Below are 17,220 nucleotides of genomic sequence, written 5' to 3' on the forward strand. Positions count from 1 at the left end.
ATTCATTTTATGAAGCTAGTATTCTCCTAATACCAAAACCAAAGAGAATACAAGAAAACTATATACTAGTGTTTCTCATGAACTTTGATGCAAAATCCTCTGAAAGAGTTTTTCAAAGAAATAAGTTTTGAATGCACTTTCAATAGACATCCCACCACCAGAGATAATATCAAGGATGTCTCCAAGATTCAGATTCTGCAAAGCATAAGTTTTCCCCACACCACTGTCTTTTTATAATACACAGTGTGCCACTAAAAATATTTTATTTAAATTTCACAAAAATAACATCAGGTCCAATATTTGGATGACCAACAAAGGTTTAAGACCAATAATTTAGAAATTGGCCTCACTTAAACAGAACTAGATTATCTTACAATCCTTTCTTACATAAAGATGTACTCTTTAGCCATATTCCCTTAACATCTATCTTCTTCTGTTCTCCCTTCACTGTAGGGGAATTTACTGTTCCAGTAGTCTCTATCATTCTACAAATCAGAAAAAGCAAGGCATTGGCCTCTCCCATCTCTTACTGCAAGGGGTGAGGTGGGGGGGTAGAATGGAAAATAGAGAAGATGAGGGCAAAGCTATAAAATTAGAGTCAAGTTGAGAAAATAATACCAGTGAGGAAAGAATAAGGCCATTCCACAGCAGGGAACAGTATTTTTAGAATGCTTACCTGAATGGTAGTTATTCAATATAAGTGAAAGTCTGAACAAACTATAATGCAAGACTTGTTTAATCAAAGTATAATCAACTCTCCTGAAATAGGATTTTTACTTAGAACTTTCTGTTCTTAATTAAGGGAAGCATCCTTGGCTAGTGGTTTGTCATTGTTGATCTCACACCCACTCTTGACCCCACCTCACCTGCAGAATATAGCGAATTTGCTGTTTTGTAAACTCTGACAATCCTTTAGGAATCAAGGATTCAATGTCTTCTGACTGTAAGAAAAGAAGTTTATCCATTTAACAGATGCATATTAGTATTATAATCTTAGGGTCAGTAGTTCACAGACTTCTGTGCAGCAGAGCATATTTTTAGGAACATCAAAAGATTATTTCATTTTCTGGGCAATAGTTGCTACCAACTTCATTTCTAGCCTTATCAGTTCTTACTTTTAAAAAATTGATTATACCATATACACTATGGAAAGAACCTTGAATTCCAGGCATTTTAGGGAACAGCTTTGTGCAACCAACCAGATGTTCCATTTTTACTTTTTTAAAAGAGTAATTTAAAAAAGAAGATGGTTCTCAAATCCCATTAAACACTTTATTTCAGTGTATCTTTCAAAAACTGGAAGCTTTGCTGGGTGGTTAATATGACATTTTCAAGGTTGATTTTTTTAAATAACGAAAATTTGGGGAAATAAAATTAAGAGCTTATTGAGGATTTATATTGAGCTATGATAACTTCTGAAAAATTAAGATGTTGCCACAACAACACTGAGAAGCTTTAACTAGTTTTTTTTGGCTTGAAGAAACACAGATTTATTATCTCATAGATCTAGAGATTGGAAGTCAGTGGGCTAAAATTAATGTATCAGCAGGACTGCATTCTTTTGGTGGGCTCTAGGGGAGAATCTATTTCATTGCTTTTTTGTTTCTACAGGCTGCATGAATTCCTTGGCTGGTGGCCTCATCACTCCAACCTTGGCTTCTCTTGGCAGATTTAACTCTGACCTCCTGCCTCCCTCTTTTAAGGACCCTTAGTGATTACATTGGATCCACCCACATAATCCAGGATAATCTCCTTACTTTAAGATCCTTAATTTAGTCACATTTGCAAAGTCCCTTTTGCCATGTTAAAGTAACATATTCAAAGGTTTCGGGGATTAGGATGTGGACATCTTTGGGAGGCCATTATTCTGTCTTCCACATCATCTTATTGCCCTCATTCTGAAGCTCATATCCATACAGTTCCCTTTGTGAAGTCTAGATCCAAAAGAGGGAGATTCTAATAGAGGCAGGGTCTCCCTCTCCACCTGCCCAAGACCCTCCTCCTTGGATGACTGACCAAGAATCCACTTCCTCAGAGCATATCTTGCCCTCTTCCACAGGGGGTGACCTTTCTCTATGGCTGTTGCAAGACAAGTTCATTACAATACCATCCAGTACCCCTGACTTCAGTACCCCTCCCTCAAACCATAGAAGAATGATATCCTTACAAAAACACAGAGAGCTGGCCTCCTGGGTGGCTCAGGCAGTTAAGTGTCTGACTCTTGATTTTGTCTCAAGTCATGATCTCGGGGTCCTACAATCAAGCCCCACCTTAGTCTCAGTGCTGAGTGTGGAGCCTGCTTAAGATTCTCTCTTTCCCTCTCCCTCTGCCCCTACCCCTACTCACACACACACTCTCTCTCTCAAGTAAATAAATAAATCTTAAAAAAAAAAAAAAACAGAGAGGAAAGTACTGAAGCTAAGGTACTTCAGACACTTATCTCCCCAAATCCCATGCCTAGCCCACCAAGCATCATTGTCTTCTTTTTTTTTTATTCAAGTGTAATTAACATGCAGTTATATTAGTTTCAGGTGTACAATATGATTCAACAACTGTATACATTTCTCAGTGCTTATCAAATTAAGTGTACTTTAAGCCTCTTTATCTATTTTATCCATCACCCCACTGACCTCTCCTCTGGTGAGAAGCTTCAACTAATTTTAAGTGAGAAGCAATTCAGTACTTCTTAATGGCAATCTAGGGCTTTCTGAATTATTGTAATGAATACAGTATATCAATGCACTGGAAATAAAAAAATAACACAAAAAGGCCACTGTGCTTTTTTATTACATTGAAATCAGTTTTCCCTATTTGATGACTTATTCCATTAAAAGTAATTATTAACAAAATGTGCATATATAATAGAATTAATACTTGAAAAAAATGTACTTTAAGTTGCTGTCTATTTGGCATGGGTCATATAAGGTTTCAAAATGCACTAAAACTAAATTTGCTATTTATTTAGTTAATGTAGGTTTCAATTTTCTAAAGCAAAGAGTATTTGGTCAATGAAATTTTAAATGTTTTGATAAACAAAGACAAATTAAATCATAAATGACAACTGATAAAACATTTTTGCATGAATAATTATTACTCTTATTATTATTTTAAATATCTATTTATTTTAAAGGGCATGCCAGAGAAAGACAGTGGAGGGGAGGGGCAGAGGGAGAAGGAGAGAAAGAACTTCAAGCAGATGCCACACTGAGCATGGAGCCCAACGTGGCTCTCAATTCCACAACCCTAAGATCATGACCTGAGCTGAAATCAAGAGTTCGAAGCTCAACTAACTGAGCCACCCAGGCTCCCCAATGATTATTACTTTTTATAGCCATTACAAATATATAAATAGTTTTATCATTTTAAAGGCAAAATCATCATCATGTTTTTCACTAATCTCTGTTTCCAGTCTAATATAGGTACCAAACTAAAACAATATCATTAGTGAAAATGTCAGAATCTGCTTTGTTATCAACTATATTTGATTTTCAACTATTTTTGCACTTACCTCAGCTGTAGACTCAAAGTCCTCTTTGCTGTAAGAGTGAAAAAAAAGGATAGACAACTTAAGAAAATGTATATAATGATCATATATAAATGTTAGTGTTCAAATTATATTATCTTACTTTTTGATATATCATAATAGCAACATTTAAATTTATAATTCAAATAAATTTTAAACTAACTAAAATGGAATTGACAAAAATAAAGATAATTTTCCTGGAACTAGCTAATCTATTAAAATGAATAATATCAAAATAACAAACCAAAAGAATATAAAGAATCAGTTACTGCCATCCATTAGCACCTGTTCATTTGTGGATAGATGTACAAGTCCTTGGCACTGGCCATAAGTGCTACCTGAGTGAATTAATAACAATAATAGTTGTTCTCTATTTCCACCTCCCTCCTGTATTGCTTACTTTCAGTGCTGAGTCCAGCTTCTCTCCATAGAGTCTTCAAGTTATTCATACCCTTTTCATCAAAATCAAAACTTGCAAGACAAGGCTAACTCATTCAATCTACACTACACTATATGGCAGTGACAAAACTTAAAATGTATTTGAATGTTTACATAGGGACAGGGCCTTAAGCAACATGACCAAAATTCTAGTGGGATAATAGAACTTCTAGCATCAAAATGGATGTTTGGGCACCAGGGTTGGAAGACCCTTTGTGATGCCATGTTAGGTAGGCAAATGCTGCAAAAGAATTGTTAGTGATTATGCCAGTCTGCCACTTGCTCCTTTGGGGAATAATGAAAGTGGAAAAGGGTATAGTTCTAGAGTCAGTGGCAAGAGACAGGCCTTTATTTCTGCCTACTTGCTCCATCTGTGCTTAATTGAAGAACTGGGTACAAAATATATGGTGAATATACCTCTCAAATAAAAACACAGTAACACATGTCCTGACAGCAAGGCAGAATATTTTAAAGATGGTCATATAAAATCAGAGGTATATGAGTGCCACATCTTCAGTATAAGAAAAAAGTATTTTAGAGATATGTTAGGACATTAGCTCCTACCTTTACCTTCTAAGTAAGTGCTTATGAGTAATATATTGCTTACAGAGATAAGAGGGTCACTCACTGTACAAAACATCTTGCATACGTTTAAAAAAAAGACTAATGTGGAAGAAGATAACTGAAGATTCAATTTCCTGAAGCATGACTACATATTTGCTGTTGTTTGTATGTATGTATGTGACATTTCCTGTGTTGCCCAAAATAGAAATTGTGGAAAGGCCCTAGAAATATAAATAAATAAATAAATAAATAAATAAATAAAATATCATGTACTTTTTGAATGCTTTATTAAAGTAATGGCATGCATATACTGGGAGTGACAACAAGTTAAAAATAATAATCAATGCAGTTTTAGTCATCTTTCATTACTATTAACTGGAATTATTACAGTATTAATGGACCTTTCTGTTAAAAATTCCACTTCCCAAGCCAACCTAGTACATGTGTCCCTAGTCATTTCTTTCTACAAATAAGAAAACAAAACAAACAAATAAAGCAAGGAACAATCAACAGCACTTAATACTGCAATGTTTTAAAGTAACCAGAATGGTTTTGTGAGACAACTTTCCTTAATTCTGACCCTGAACCCACTCATTGCTTAATTGTAACATAGAAAAAGAAGAAAAGTGGGGACAAAAGGAGAGGACAAAAGAGGGGACAAAAGAGAGAGAGTGAGAACAAAGACAGCAGAGCAAGGAGGTGGAGAGGTCAATGTGAATTACATCTCCAACCTCACCAGGGGATGGTGGCTAGAATTACAATGGGCAGAAAACAACAACAACAACAACAACAACAACAACAACAACAAAAAACCCACAAAAAAAACAAAACAAAAAACAGTGGCAAGAGAGGAGGAGAACATGGCAGCAGAGTAGGAAGACCCTAGGTTCCTCAATTCCCATGAACACAACTAGAGTACTAGCAAATCATCCTAAACATCCTAGAAATTGACCTGAAGACTGACAGAACAAACTTCACAACTAAAGGGAGACAAGAGGCCACATCAAAGAAAGTAGGAAGTATGGAGATGTGGTTTAAGGGAAAAACAGATTCTGGGTGCTGTGAAGGGGAGAGCCATGGTCACGGAGAATGGTGAGAGAGAGAGAGAGAGGAGCACACAGGGAAACCCACATGGAGAATGTTTTCCCAAAGCCATTGGCTTGGCCAATGAGAAGGGCTGAATTTAGTTAGACCTTGCAACCAGCAGGGCTTAAAGCCTGGTTTTAAAGGACAGCAGGTTTGGCTGAGATAGAGCCCTGAGAGCACTGCTCTGCTCCTGGAGAGAAGGCAGGCAAACAACCTGGGGGCAGATGGTATGGCAACAAAGATCTGAAGTATGCCTCAGGCACACAGTGGAGAGATTATACACTGCTCTCAGAGCACGTCGTCGCTGAGAGGCAGCTTTCACAGAGGCCTCTCTGAGAAGAAAGGAGCTGGCTGGCAACATTTTCTACCCCGACCCCAGCATAAACAGAGAGCCACCTGTAGTAAGCAGTTCAGTGGGGACACTGGCTGCCTAACTTGCTTATACCAATCCTACCTGCCTGTGCTTTGGTGGGACTGCCCTTCTAAGTCAAGCATACCTCAGTACCAACACAGTGGGCCCCTCCTCCAGAAGACCTGCCAAACCCCTGCTCACACTAGATCTGCAGGGCCTCAGTCCTGGTAAAGTTAGTGTCAGGTCTCATTTCACAAGCAGACCAGATCACACTGAGTAAAAACTCACCACATTCAGGCCAGGTACCAAACACTGCTCACAGCAGGCAAGGAGAGCCTAGGCAGATGACTGACCTGAAGGATACCACAGCCAAAATATCACCACAGAGTGCACACAGCACATATGAGAGACACTCCCTGAAGTGCCAGGCTCTGGGCACTAGAAAACCTCTTCCTCAGAAGGACATTAATTTCAGGAGCAGGAGACATAACCAGCTTTTCTAACACAAAGAAGAAGGCAGACACTAAGACAAAATGCCAAGACAGAGAAACTTATCCCAAATGAAGGAACAAGATAAGGCCACAGTTGTAGATCTAAGTGAAACAGATATAAGCAACAGGCCTGGTGGAGAATTTAAAGCAACATTCATAAGGATACTCACTGGGCTTCAGAAAAGAATGCAAGACATCAGTGAGACCCTTATCACAGAGATAAAAAAGTCAAAAAAGAATCAGTCAGAGATCAATAATGCAATAAATGAGATTGGAAACAAACTTGATGCAATCAACAGCAGGCTGTAAGAAGCAGGGGAATGAATCAGTGACCCAGCAGATGAAATAATGGAAAATAATGAAGCTGAACAAAAGAGAGAAAGAAGAATTAATGTAATATGAGAATAGACTTAGGAAACTCAATGACTCCATCAAATGTAATAACATTCATATTATAGGAGTCACAGAAAAAAAAGAGAGAGAAAAGGGGGCAGAAAACTTATTTGAAGAAATAATAGCTGAAAGTTTCCTTAATCTGCAGAAACAGACATCCCGATCCAGGAGGCACAGAGAACTCCTATCAAAATCATCAAAAGCAGGCCAACACCAAGACATATTGTAATTAAATTTGCAAAATATAGTGAAAAAGAAAACATCTTAAAAGCAACAAGACAGAAGTCCTTAATATACAAGGGAAGACCCATAAGTCTAGCTGCAGTTTTCTCAACAGAAACTTGGCAAGCCAGAAGAGAGTAGCATGATATATTCAAAGTGCTGAAGGGGACAAATCTGCAGTCAAGAATATTCTATCCAGCAAGGCTAACATGCAGAATAGGAGAGATATCTTCCCAGACAAACAAAAACTAAAGGAGTTCATGACCACTAAACCAGCTCTGCAAGAAATATTCAAGGGGACTCTGAGTGCAAAGGAGAGACCAACAGTGACAAACACAAGAAAGAATGAGAGAAAATCTCCAGAAACAATGACAAAAAAGTAATAAATGCATATGAACCAATAATTATTTTGAATGTAAATGGACTAAATGCTCCAGTCAAAAGACATAAGTGTCAGAATGGATTAAAAAACAAGACCCATCTATATGCTTCCTACAAAAGACCTATTTTAGACCTAAAGACACCTGTAGATTTAAAGTGAAGGGATGGGGGGCCTGGGTGGCTCAGTTGGTTAAGCGTCTGCCTTTGGCTCAGGTCATGATCCCAGGGTCCTGGGATTGAGCCCCGCATCAGGTTCCCTGCTTGGCGGGGAGCCTGCTTCTCCCTCTTCCCTTACTCGTGCTCTCTCTCTTTCAAATAAATAAATAAAATCTTAAAAAAAAAAAAAAAAAGGAAAGTGAAGGGATGGAGAAACATTTATCATACAAATGGATGTCTAAAGAAAGCCTGAGGAACAATACTTATATCACACAATCTAGACCTTAAAACAAGGACTGTAACAAGAGACAAAGAGGGGCTATATAATCATAAAGGGAAAAATCCAACAAGAAGATATAATAATTGTAAATATTTATGCACCCAACATGGGAGCACCCAAATACATAAAACAGATAATAACTAACATAAAGAAACTAATGGATAATAATACAATAATAGTAGGGAACTTTAACACCCCACTTACATCAATGGACAGATAATCCAAACAAAAAATCAACAAGAAAACAATGGCTTTGAATGACACACTGGACCAGATGGACTTAACAGATATATTCAGAACATTCCAACCTAAAACATGAGAATACACATTCTTTTCAAGTGCATGTAGGACATTCTCCAGAAGAGATCACATATTAGGTCACAAAACTGGCCCCAACAAATACATAAATTTGCAATCATACCATGCACCTTTTCTGACCACAACACTAGGAAAAAGACATCAACCACAAGAGAAAACTTGGAAAACCACAAATACATGGAGCTTAAGCAAAATGTTACTAAACAATGAATCAGACAAACAGGAAATCAAAGAAAAAAAATCCATGGAAACAAATGAAAATGAAAACAAAATTGTCCAAAACCTTTGGTATGCAGCAAAAGTGATCCAAAAGGGAAATATATAGCAATACAGGCCTACCTCAAGAAGCAAGGAAAATCTCAAATAAACAACCTAAACTTACACCTAAAGGAGCTACAAAAAGAAAGGAAGTAATAAAGATTAGAGCAGAAATAAATGATATAGAAATAAAAAGAGTAGAAAAATCAATGAAACCAGGAAATGGTTCTTTGAAAAAAATTAATAAACTTGATAAATCTCTAGTCAGAATTATCAAAAAGATAAGCACCCTAATAAATGAAATTATAAGTAAGATAGGAAGAATAACAACTGACACCACAGTAATACAAACAATTATAAGAGAATATTATGAAAAGTTATATGCCAAGAAGTTGGACAACGTGGAAGAAGTGGATAAATTCCTAGAAAGATATAAATTACCAAAACTGAAACAGGAAGGAATAAAAAACTTGAACAGCAATAACCAGCAAAGAAGTTGAATCAGGAAACAAAAAAACTCCCAACAAACAAAAGTCAGGGGCCAGATGGTTTACAGGAAAATTCTACCAAACGTTTAAAGAAAAGCTAATACCTATTCTTCTCAAAATATTGCATGAAATAGAAAAGGAAAGAAAACTTGCAAATTCATTCTATGAGGCCAGCATTACCCTGACACCAAAACCAGATAAAGACTCCACAAAAAAAAAAAGAGAAAGAGAGAGAAATACAGACCAATATCCCTGATGAACATGGATACAAAAATTCTCAATAAGATACTAGCAAACCAAATCCAACAATACATTAAAAAACATTCAGCACAATCAAGTGGGATTTATTCCTAGGTTGCAAGGGTGGTTCAATATTCACAAATCAATCAAGATGATACACCACATTAAAAAAAGAAAGGATAAGAATCACATGATCATTTCAATATATGCAAAGAAAGCATCTGACAAAGTATAACATCCATTCATGATAAAAACCCTCAGCAAAGTTTAGGGGGAACATGACCCCAACATAATAAAGGTCATATATAAAAACCCACGACTAATATCCTCAATGGGGAAAAACCAGAGCATTTCCCTAAGGTCAGGAACAAGACAGAGATTTCACTCTCCCAGCTGTTATTTAACATAGTACTGGATGTCCTAGCCACAGCAATCAGACAAGAAAAAGAAATAAAAGGCATCAAATCAGCAAGGAAGAAATCAAACTCTCACTATTTGCAGATGACAAGATACAATATATAGAAAACCCAAAAGACCCCACCAAAATTTCCTAGAGCTGATACAGGAATTCAGTAATCTTGTAGGACACAATATCACTATACAGAAATCTGTTGCATTTCTATACACCAGTAATGAAGCAGCCAAAAGAGAAATCAAAGAACCAATCCCATTTACAATTGTGCCAAAAACAGTAAGATACCTAACCAAAGAGGCAAAAGACCTAGACTCTGAAAACTGTAAAACACTGATGAAAGAAATTGCAGAGGACACAAAGAAATGGAAAGACTTTCCATTCTCATGGGTTGGAAGAAAAAATATTGTTAAAATGTCTATGCTACTCAAAGCAATCTACACATTCAATGCAATCCCAATCAAAATACCATCAACATTTTTCACAGAGCTGGAAAAAAACAATCCCAAAATTTGTATGGAATCAGAAAAGATCCTGAATAGCCAAAGGAATCTTGAAAAAGAAAAGCAAAGCTGGAGTAATCACAATTCTGGACTTCAAGTTATTTTACAAAGCTGTAGTGATCAAAACAGTATGGTACTGGCACAAAAATAGAAAAATAGATCAATAGAACAGAATAGAAAACCCAGAAATGAACCCACAACTATATGGTCAATTAATCTTCAACATAGCAGGAAAGAATATCCAAAGGGAAAAAAGGCACTCTCTTCAAAAAATGGTGTTGGGAAAAATGGACAGCATCATATAAAAGAATGAAACTAGACCACTTACACCAACTACCAAAAGAAATTCAAAATGGATTAAAGACCTAAATGTGAAACCTAGAACCATAAAAATCCTAGAGGAGAACACAGGTAACCTCTTTGACATCAGCCATAGCAACTTCTTCCTAGAAATGTCTCTCAAAGCAAGAGAAACAAAAGCAAAATTGAATTATCTTTTAAATTGAACTATTTGGACTTCATCAAAATAAAATCTTCTGCAAAGCGAAGGAAGCAATCAACAAAATAAAAGGCAACCTATGGAATTGAAGAAGATATTAGCAAATGGCGTATCTGATAAAGGTTTAGTACCCAAAATATGAAAAGAATTTATGAAACTCAACACCCAAAAAATGAATAATCCAACATAAAAATAGGCAGAAAGCATTATCAACAATAGCCAAACTATGGAGAGAGCCCAAATGTCCACTGACTGATGAATGGGTAAAGAAGATGTAGTGTATATATATATATATATATATATATATATACATATATACATATATATACACACACTATTATATATACACAATTATATGTATAATTATTATATTAATATTATTATATTAATGTATATATATAATGGAATATTAATCAGCCATCAAAAAAAATTAATACTTGCCATTTGCAATGATGTGGATGGAGCTAGAATATATTATGCTCAGCGAAATAAGTCAGATAGAGAAAGAAAAATACCATATGATTTAACTCCTCTGTGGAATTTAAGAAACAAAACAGATGAACATATGGGAGGGGGGAAAAAGAGAGGGAAACAAACCATAAGAGACTCTTAATGACAGAGAACAAGCTGAGGATTGATGGAGGGAGATGGGTGGGGGATGGGCTAGATAAGTGAGGGGTATTAAGGAGGGCACTTGTTATGATGAGCACTGGGCATTGTGTGTAAGTGATGAATCACTGAATTCTACTTCTGAAAACAATATCGCACTTTATGTTAACTAACTAGAATTTATTTAATTTTTAAAGATTTTATTTATTTATTTGAAAGAGAAAGAGTGAATGAGAGAGAGAGAGAGCACAACCCGGGGGGAAGGGAAAAGGGAGAAGCAGACTCCCCAGTCTCCCCAATGAGGAGGGAGCCCAAAGTAGGGATTGACCCCACGACCCTGAGATCATGACCTGAGCTGAAGGCAGACACTTAACCGACTGAGCCACCCAGGCACCCAAACTAACAAGAATTTAAACAGAAATCAAAAAAATTAAAATGGGCAGAAGACATGATTAGACATTTTCCCAAGAGAGAGATGGCCAACAGACACATGAAAAGATGCTCACCATCACTGGTCATCAGGGAATACAAATCAAAACTACAATGAGATATTACTTCACTCCTGTCAGAATGGCTAAAATCAACAAGACAAGAAATGACAATTGTTGATAAGGGCGTGGAGAAAGGGGAACTTTCTTGCACGGTTGGTGGGAATGCAAACTGGTGCAGCCACTCTGGAAAACAGTATGGAGGTTCTTCAAAAAGTTAAAAATAGAACTACTCTAGGATCCAGCAATTGCATGACTAGGTATTTACCCAAAGAATACAAAAATACTAACTCAAAGGGATACATGCACTCTGATGTTTATAGAAGCATTATTTACAATAGCCAAAGTATGGAAACAGCCCAAGTGTCCATCAACTGATGAATGGATAAAGAAGAGGTGAGATATATATAATGGAATATTATTCAGCCATAAAAAAGAATGATATCTTGCCCTTTGCAATGACATTGGTGCAGCTAGAGAGTATTATGCTAAGGGAAATAAGTCAGTCAGAGAAAGACAAATACCATATGATTTCACTCATATGTGGTGGAATTTAAGAAACAAAACAAAAGAGCATGGGGAAAAAGAGAGACAAACCAAGAAACAGACTCTTAATTATAGAGAATAAACTGATGGTTACCAGAGGGGAGGTGGGTGGAGGATGGGTTAAGTAGGTGATAGGGATTAAGGAGTCCATTTGTTATGATGAGCACCAGTGTTGTATGGAAGTGTTGAATCATTATATTGTACACCTGAAACTAATATTACACTGTATGTTAACTAACTGTAATTTAAATAAAAATTTTAATTTTTTTTAAAAAACAGTGACACTACTATATGCCATCTCACCTCTTAGGAAAGAAGGAATATAATAAGGAAAAACAAACAGAAAATAATGAAAGGTGGAAAAGAGGGAAGGAATAAAGAGAAAGAAACTGACAACCTTCTAACAGAAAGTCTTAATCACCAAAATTTTAAAAGACCCTCTCCACTGTGGAGTGTTTATTAATGTGGAGACACTACCTTTCTATTTCTTTTGTGTGTGTATTATTTTAGGTACTCTAAGAATTAAATTCAAGGCTTTGTATTGCTTAATCACATATTTAAGTTATCCATGTAAATTTATCAAAACCCCTCAATGAAAGTGTTGTTCCAAAACCACGGATTACACTTTTACTGGGATAATCACTATGAAATAACATAACTTCTTTTGTTCAGTTACTTTGTCTACTTTTAATTAGTATGAAACTAATAAATTTGGAATATATTCAACTCTCATTCTATAACCCTTTATTGAGTAGAAACTTTGTCAAATCCATGTGTTCTGAACTATTTTGGGGCAATACAAACCACAAATACTGTCTTACTTCATATAAACATAGTTGTTCCAAGACAAAATTTGAACAATGTCAAACCAGTCTAAATACTGTGAACTTTTCAAGTTTGATGATTCAAAAAATTGATAATTTCTTCAATTTTTCTGCATTATCTTAAATAATTTGGAGATATATGTCTAATACTGAAAGGTTAAGTGATTTGCCTAAGGAGAAAAGCTTCTCAGAATATGGGTTCTAATCTCAGATCTTTTGACCTTTGTGGCCTTAGGTAAGTGATTCTCAAACTTAAGCATATATCAGAGTCCTCTGGAGGTTTGTTGCTGTCCCCTACTCCCTTAGTTTCTGATTCTGTAGTGCTATTTCCAAGTTCTCACATGATGCTGATACTGCTTGTAAGTGTATGTCTTTTCTTTTTTTTAAAGATTTTATTTATTTATTCATGAGAGATAGAGAGAGAGAGGCAGAGGCAGAGGGAGAAGCAGGCTCCCCGCGGAGCAGGGAGCCCGATGCGGGACTCGATTCCAGGACCCTGGGATCATGACCTGAGCTGAAGGCAGACGCTTAACCGACTGAGCCACCCAGGCGTCCCGTGTAAGTGTATGTCTTCAATCATTTTTGGCTTATAACAAATCTAAGAGGTAAGTATTGTTATTATAATACCTATTTTACAGATGAAGAAACTGAAGTACAGAGAAAGTAAACAAGTTGCCTGACATTACACATCAAGTATGTAACAAAAGCTGAAACATAAGCCCAGGATATGAACTCTGGATCTAGAATCAGGGTACTTAAGACTAAGTCTCTATATGCTTTTGATTTTACAATGTGATACTTTGATAGAAATATTCATATGGCATGATGAATGTACAGAGATGAACACTTGACCAAATTAAATATCTAAGAGAGGATTTGTAGAAAAGTTGAGTCACAGTTTATAGGTAAAATAGTACTCAAAAATGTTTAATCCATTTCAAGCATTTAGTAGCTGTTGTGACCTTAAGTTAATAACTTACTCCCTTTGGGTCTCCATTTGAAACTTTCTAGGGTTACTGTACAAATTAGACAATATAAGAAAAGTACTTAGCACAGTGTCCTTGGCACTTAGTGTACACTCAATAAATAATTGACTACTCAGAGTGAGGGGGAAGATTTTAAGGTAGTGACCTTATGCAAATGGCTGGTTGTGTGAAATAGTTTTTTGGGTAATGAGAAAAGGTGTTTATTAGAATAAAACAATGAAGAAGGCCTAACTGAAGATGGAAATCATGCATTTATAATGACTCCATGAATGCCTGTGCTTTTCTCTAACTGTGCTCAACTGCATGGATGTAGCAGTAAAGAAGGCATTCAGTGTAGTTTTGATTTGCATTTCCCTGATGATCAGTGATGTTGAGCATCTTTTCATATGTATTTTGTTAGTTAACATGTAGTGCAACATTGGTTTCTGGAGTAAAATTTAGTGATTCATCACTTACATACAATACCCAGTGCTCATCACAACAAATGCCCTTTTTAATACCCATCACCCATCCAGCCCATCCCCTCCCCATTTCCGTCCATCAACGCTCAGTTTGTTCCCTACTGTTAAGAGTCACTTATGGCTTGTTTCTCTCTCTCCTTTTTTTTTCTTTTCCCCCTTCCTATATGTTCATCTGTTTTCTTTATTAAATTCCAATTATGAGTGAGATAATATGGTATTTGTCTTTCTCTAACTTATTTCACTTAGCATAATACACTCTAGTTCCATCCATGTCATTGCAAATGACAAGCTTTCAATCTTTTTGATGGCTGAATAATATCCCATTGTATATATATACCATGTTTTCTCTATCCATTCATCAGTCGATGGGCATTTGGGATCTCTCCATAGTTTGGCTATTGTTGATAATGGTGCTATAAATATTGGGGCACATATATCCTTTGCATTCTTCCTATTTTTAATTGGATTGTTTGTTTTTTGTGTGTTGAGTTTTTTTTTTTTAAGATTTTATTTATTTATTTGAGAGAGAGAGTGAGAGAGAGAAAGAGCACAAGAGGGGGGAGCGGGAGAGGGAGAAGCAGACTCCCTGCTGAGCAGGGAGCCCGATGCGGCACTCGATCCCGGGACTCCAGGATCATGACCTGGGCCGAAAGCAGTCGCTTAACCAACTGAGCCACCCAGGCACCCTGTGTGTTGAGTTTTATAAAATAACTATAGAGCAAACATGGTTACCAGAAGGGAGGTGGGGGGGGGGGATGTGTTAATTAGGTGATGGGGATTAAGGAGGGCACTAATGATGAGCACTAGGTGATGTATGGAAGTGTTAAATCACTATATTGTATACCTGAAACTGATATTACACTGTGTGTTAACTAATTTGAATTTAAATAAAAACTTTAAAAAAATTTTTAAAAGAAGCATTCATATATTCAACAAATATTTATTGAACACCACATTAAACTAGTCACCATGCTAAACACCAAGGAAACCAGGGTAAATAAAACAGCCCTCACAAAGCCCTCTGAATTCTAGGGGTAGTGAGTGTTATGTATTGGACAGAGTAGATAGTGGTAAAAAGAAACAATAAATAAAGCAGAGAGCTAGACTACTCAATAATTGGGATTATGGTAAGTAGGAGGAACAATAAGATAAGAAGGTAAGGCACTTGAGGATGTTAGTAAGAGAATGGTGCAGTCATGAATATGAAAGCAAGAAAAGTTAGGATGGAGTTAAAAATGGGGAGAAAGGATTGTAATAAATGGAGAGGGAAAAAGATGGATAAGAGATTAAAGATCTTTAAGAGGTAGAAGAATCCAGTTAGTGAAGTGTGAATTAGAAAAAAAAATTTACCAACTTTCCTTTATCCTACATATTTTCCTGAATTTGTGGAGCTTTCCTAGAATTTGTCTGATAGTTGGCCATATATATGATGTGACTATGTAGTGAAAGGCAAATTTTGTAGCTTATGTAGCTTATGGAATTCATTTCAGGACATAATATGCTCTCATCTATGCATGAGTAGTTGATAAATTGTTTATGTGTATATATTTAAATACATATAATTATTTAGTATATAATTATAAAACATACATATTTGTATTTGTATTAATTTACAAATACTTATATAATTTACATTTAATATATTATATTATATGCAATATATATTTAAATAATACATAATATTTTTCATAATATATAACACTAAATGTATATTAAACTCTGGCCTTTGTACATTGAGCATAAATCAATGGAAGATGAATAGTAGTGTATTGACAGTGGATGGTATCTTATATCATCAGTATAATATCTTATAACAAGTCATAGTATGCCATGAGTTTTTTGAGCTCCCTGTCCAAGAGGTTGCATTTGCCATCAAAGTATGTTACAAAAGAAGGTTCACAGAATTATTTACTGATCCTAAAAGGACTGGTGTGATCTCTTTTGATGATTTTCATGAAGTACATTAACTCTTAAAATGAGACATTTGCTCAAATATGCTCATATAGTTACCCTATTTACCCAATAAAATACTAGAATTTTGGGGCACCTGGCTGGCTCAGTCAGTGAGGCATGTGACTCTTGATCTTGGGGGTTGTGAGTTTGAGCCCCTTGTTGGGTGTAGAGATTACTTAAAAATAAAACCCTAAAAAAAAGAAGTACTAGAGTTTTTTTGTGAACCTAAAACTGTTCTAAAAAATAAAGTACATTAAAAAATACCAAAGTATCATAAAATGTTTGATAGCTACAACATCGAGGCAAATGATATTATATATTTACAGTACCTTCCTCCAATTCTCTGCAAATGTTCTAATAAGCAATGATATAGATCTGTATTTTTACGGCTTAAATCCGCAAGTAACTCTCCAAAATATTTGGGGTCCAACTTTTCAGGGCCATCATCTTGAATTATCACCTGAAGAAAGCATCAAGTACGATTATAAACAACATTAAGTATTTCTAAGTTGATAGATGTTTTGATATTAAATGAGAAAAAGTTACATAACCTATTAATACAAGTAACTTATTACAAAGTCATCACATGAGTCAACCCACTAAATTTTCTTTACAACTGAGGTACACATTTTTCAATATGAAAGGAATTTAAAGGAAAAGCAACATTACAATAACATTTTCAATTTTATTTCACTAATCTAAATGATCTAATGAATGCAAAACTTGAATAATTTATATAAAAATTCTTG

The 17,220-nt window shown here is 35.7% G+C and overlaps 1 protein-coding gene across 1 annotated transcript in view; it reads right to left on the reverse strand.

Annotated features, from left to right (window-relative positions):
- Positions 1–17,220, reverse strand: part of POF1B (POF1B actin binding protein) — a 106,452-nt gene that overhangs the window by 27,960 nt on the left and 61,272 nt on the right. The window contains exons 6-8 of the mRNA XM_035028664.1: positions 16,801–16,931; positions 3,509–3,536; positions 867–941 (exon numbers count right to left, since the gene is read on the reverse strand). Of these exons, the coding sequence (XP_034884555.1) occupies positions 867–941; positions 3,509–3,536; positions 16,801–16,931 (234 nt within the window). The remainder of the gene's footprint in view (positions 1–866; positions 942–3,508; positions 3,537–16,800; positions 16,932–17,220) is intronic.

This window comes from Mirounga leonina, unplaced genomic scaffold (genome assembly GCF_011800145.1).
Source record: "Mirounga leonina isolate KUSES-001 unplaced genomic scaffold, KU_Mleo_1.0 Mir_204, whole genome shotgun sequence".
Taxonomy (NCBI): Eukaryota; Metazoa; Chordata; class Mammalia; order Carnivora; family Phocidae; genus Mirounga; species Mirounga leonina.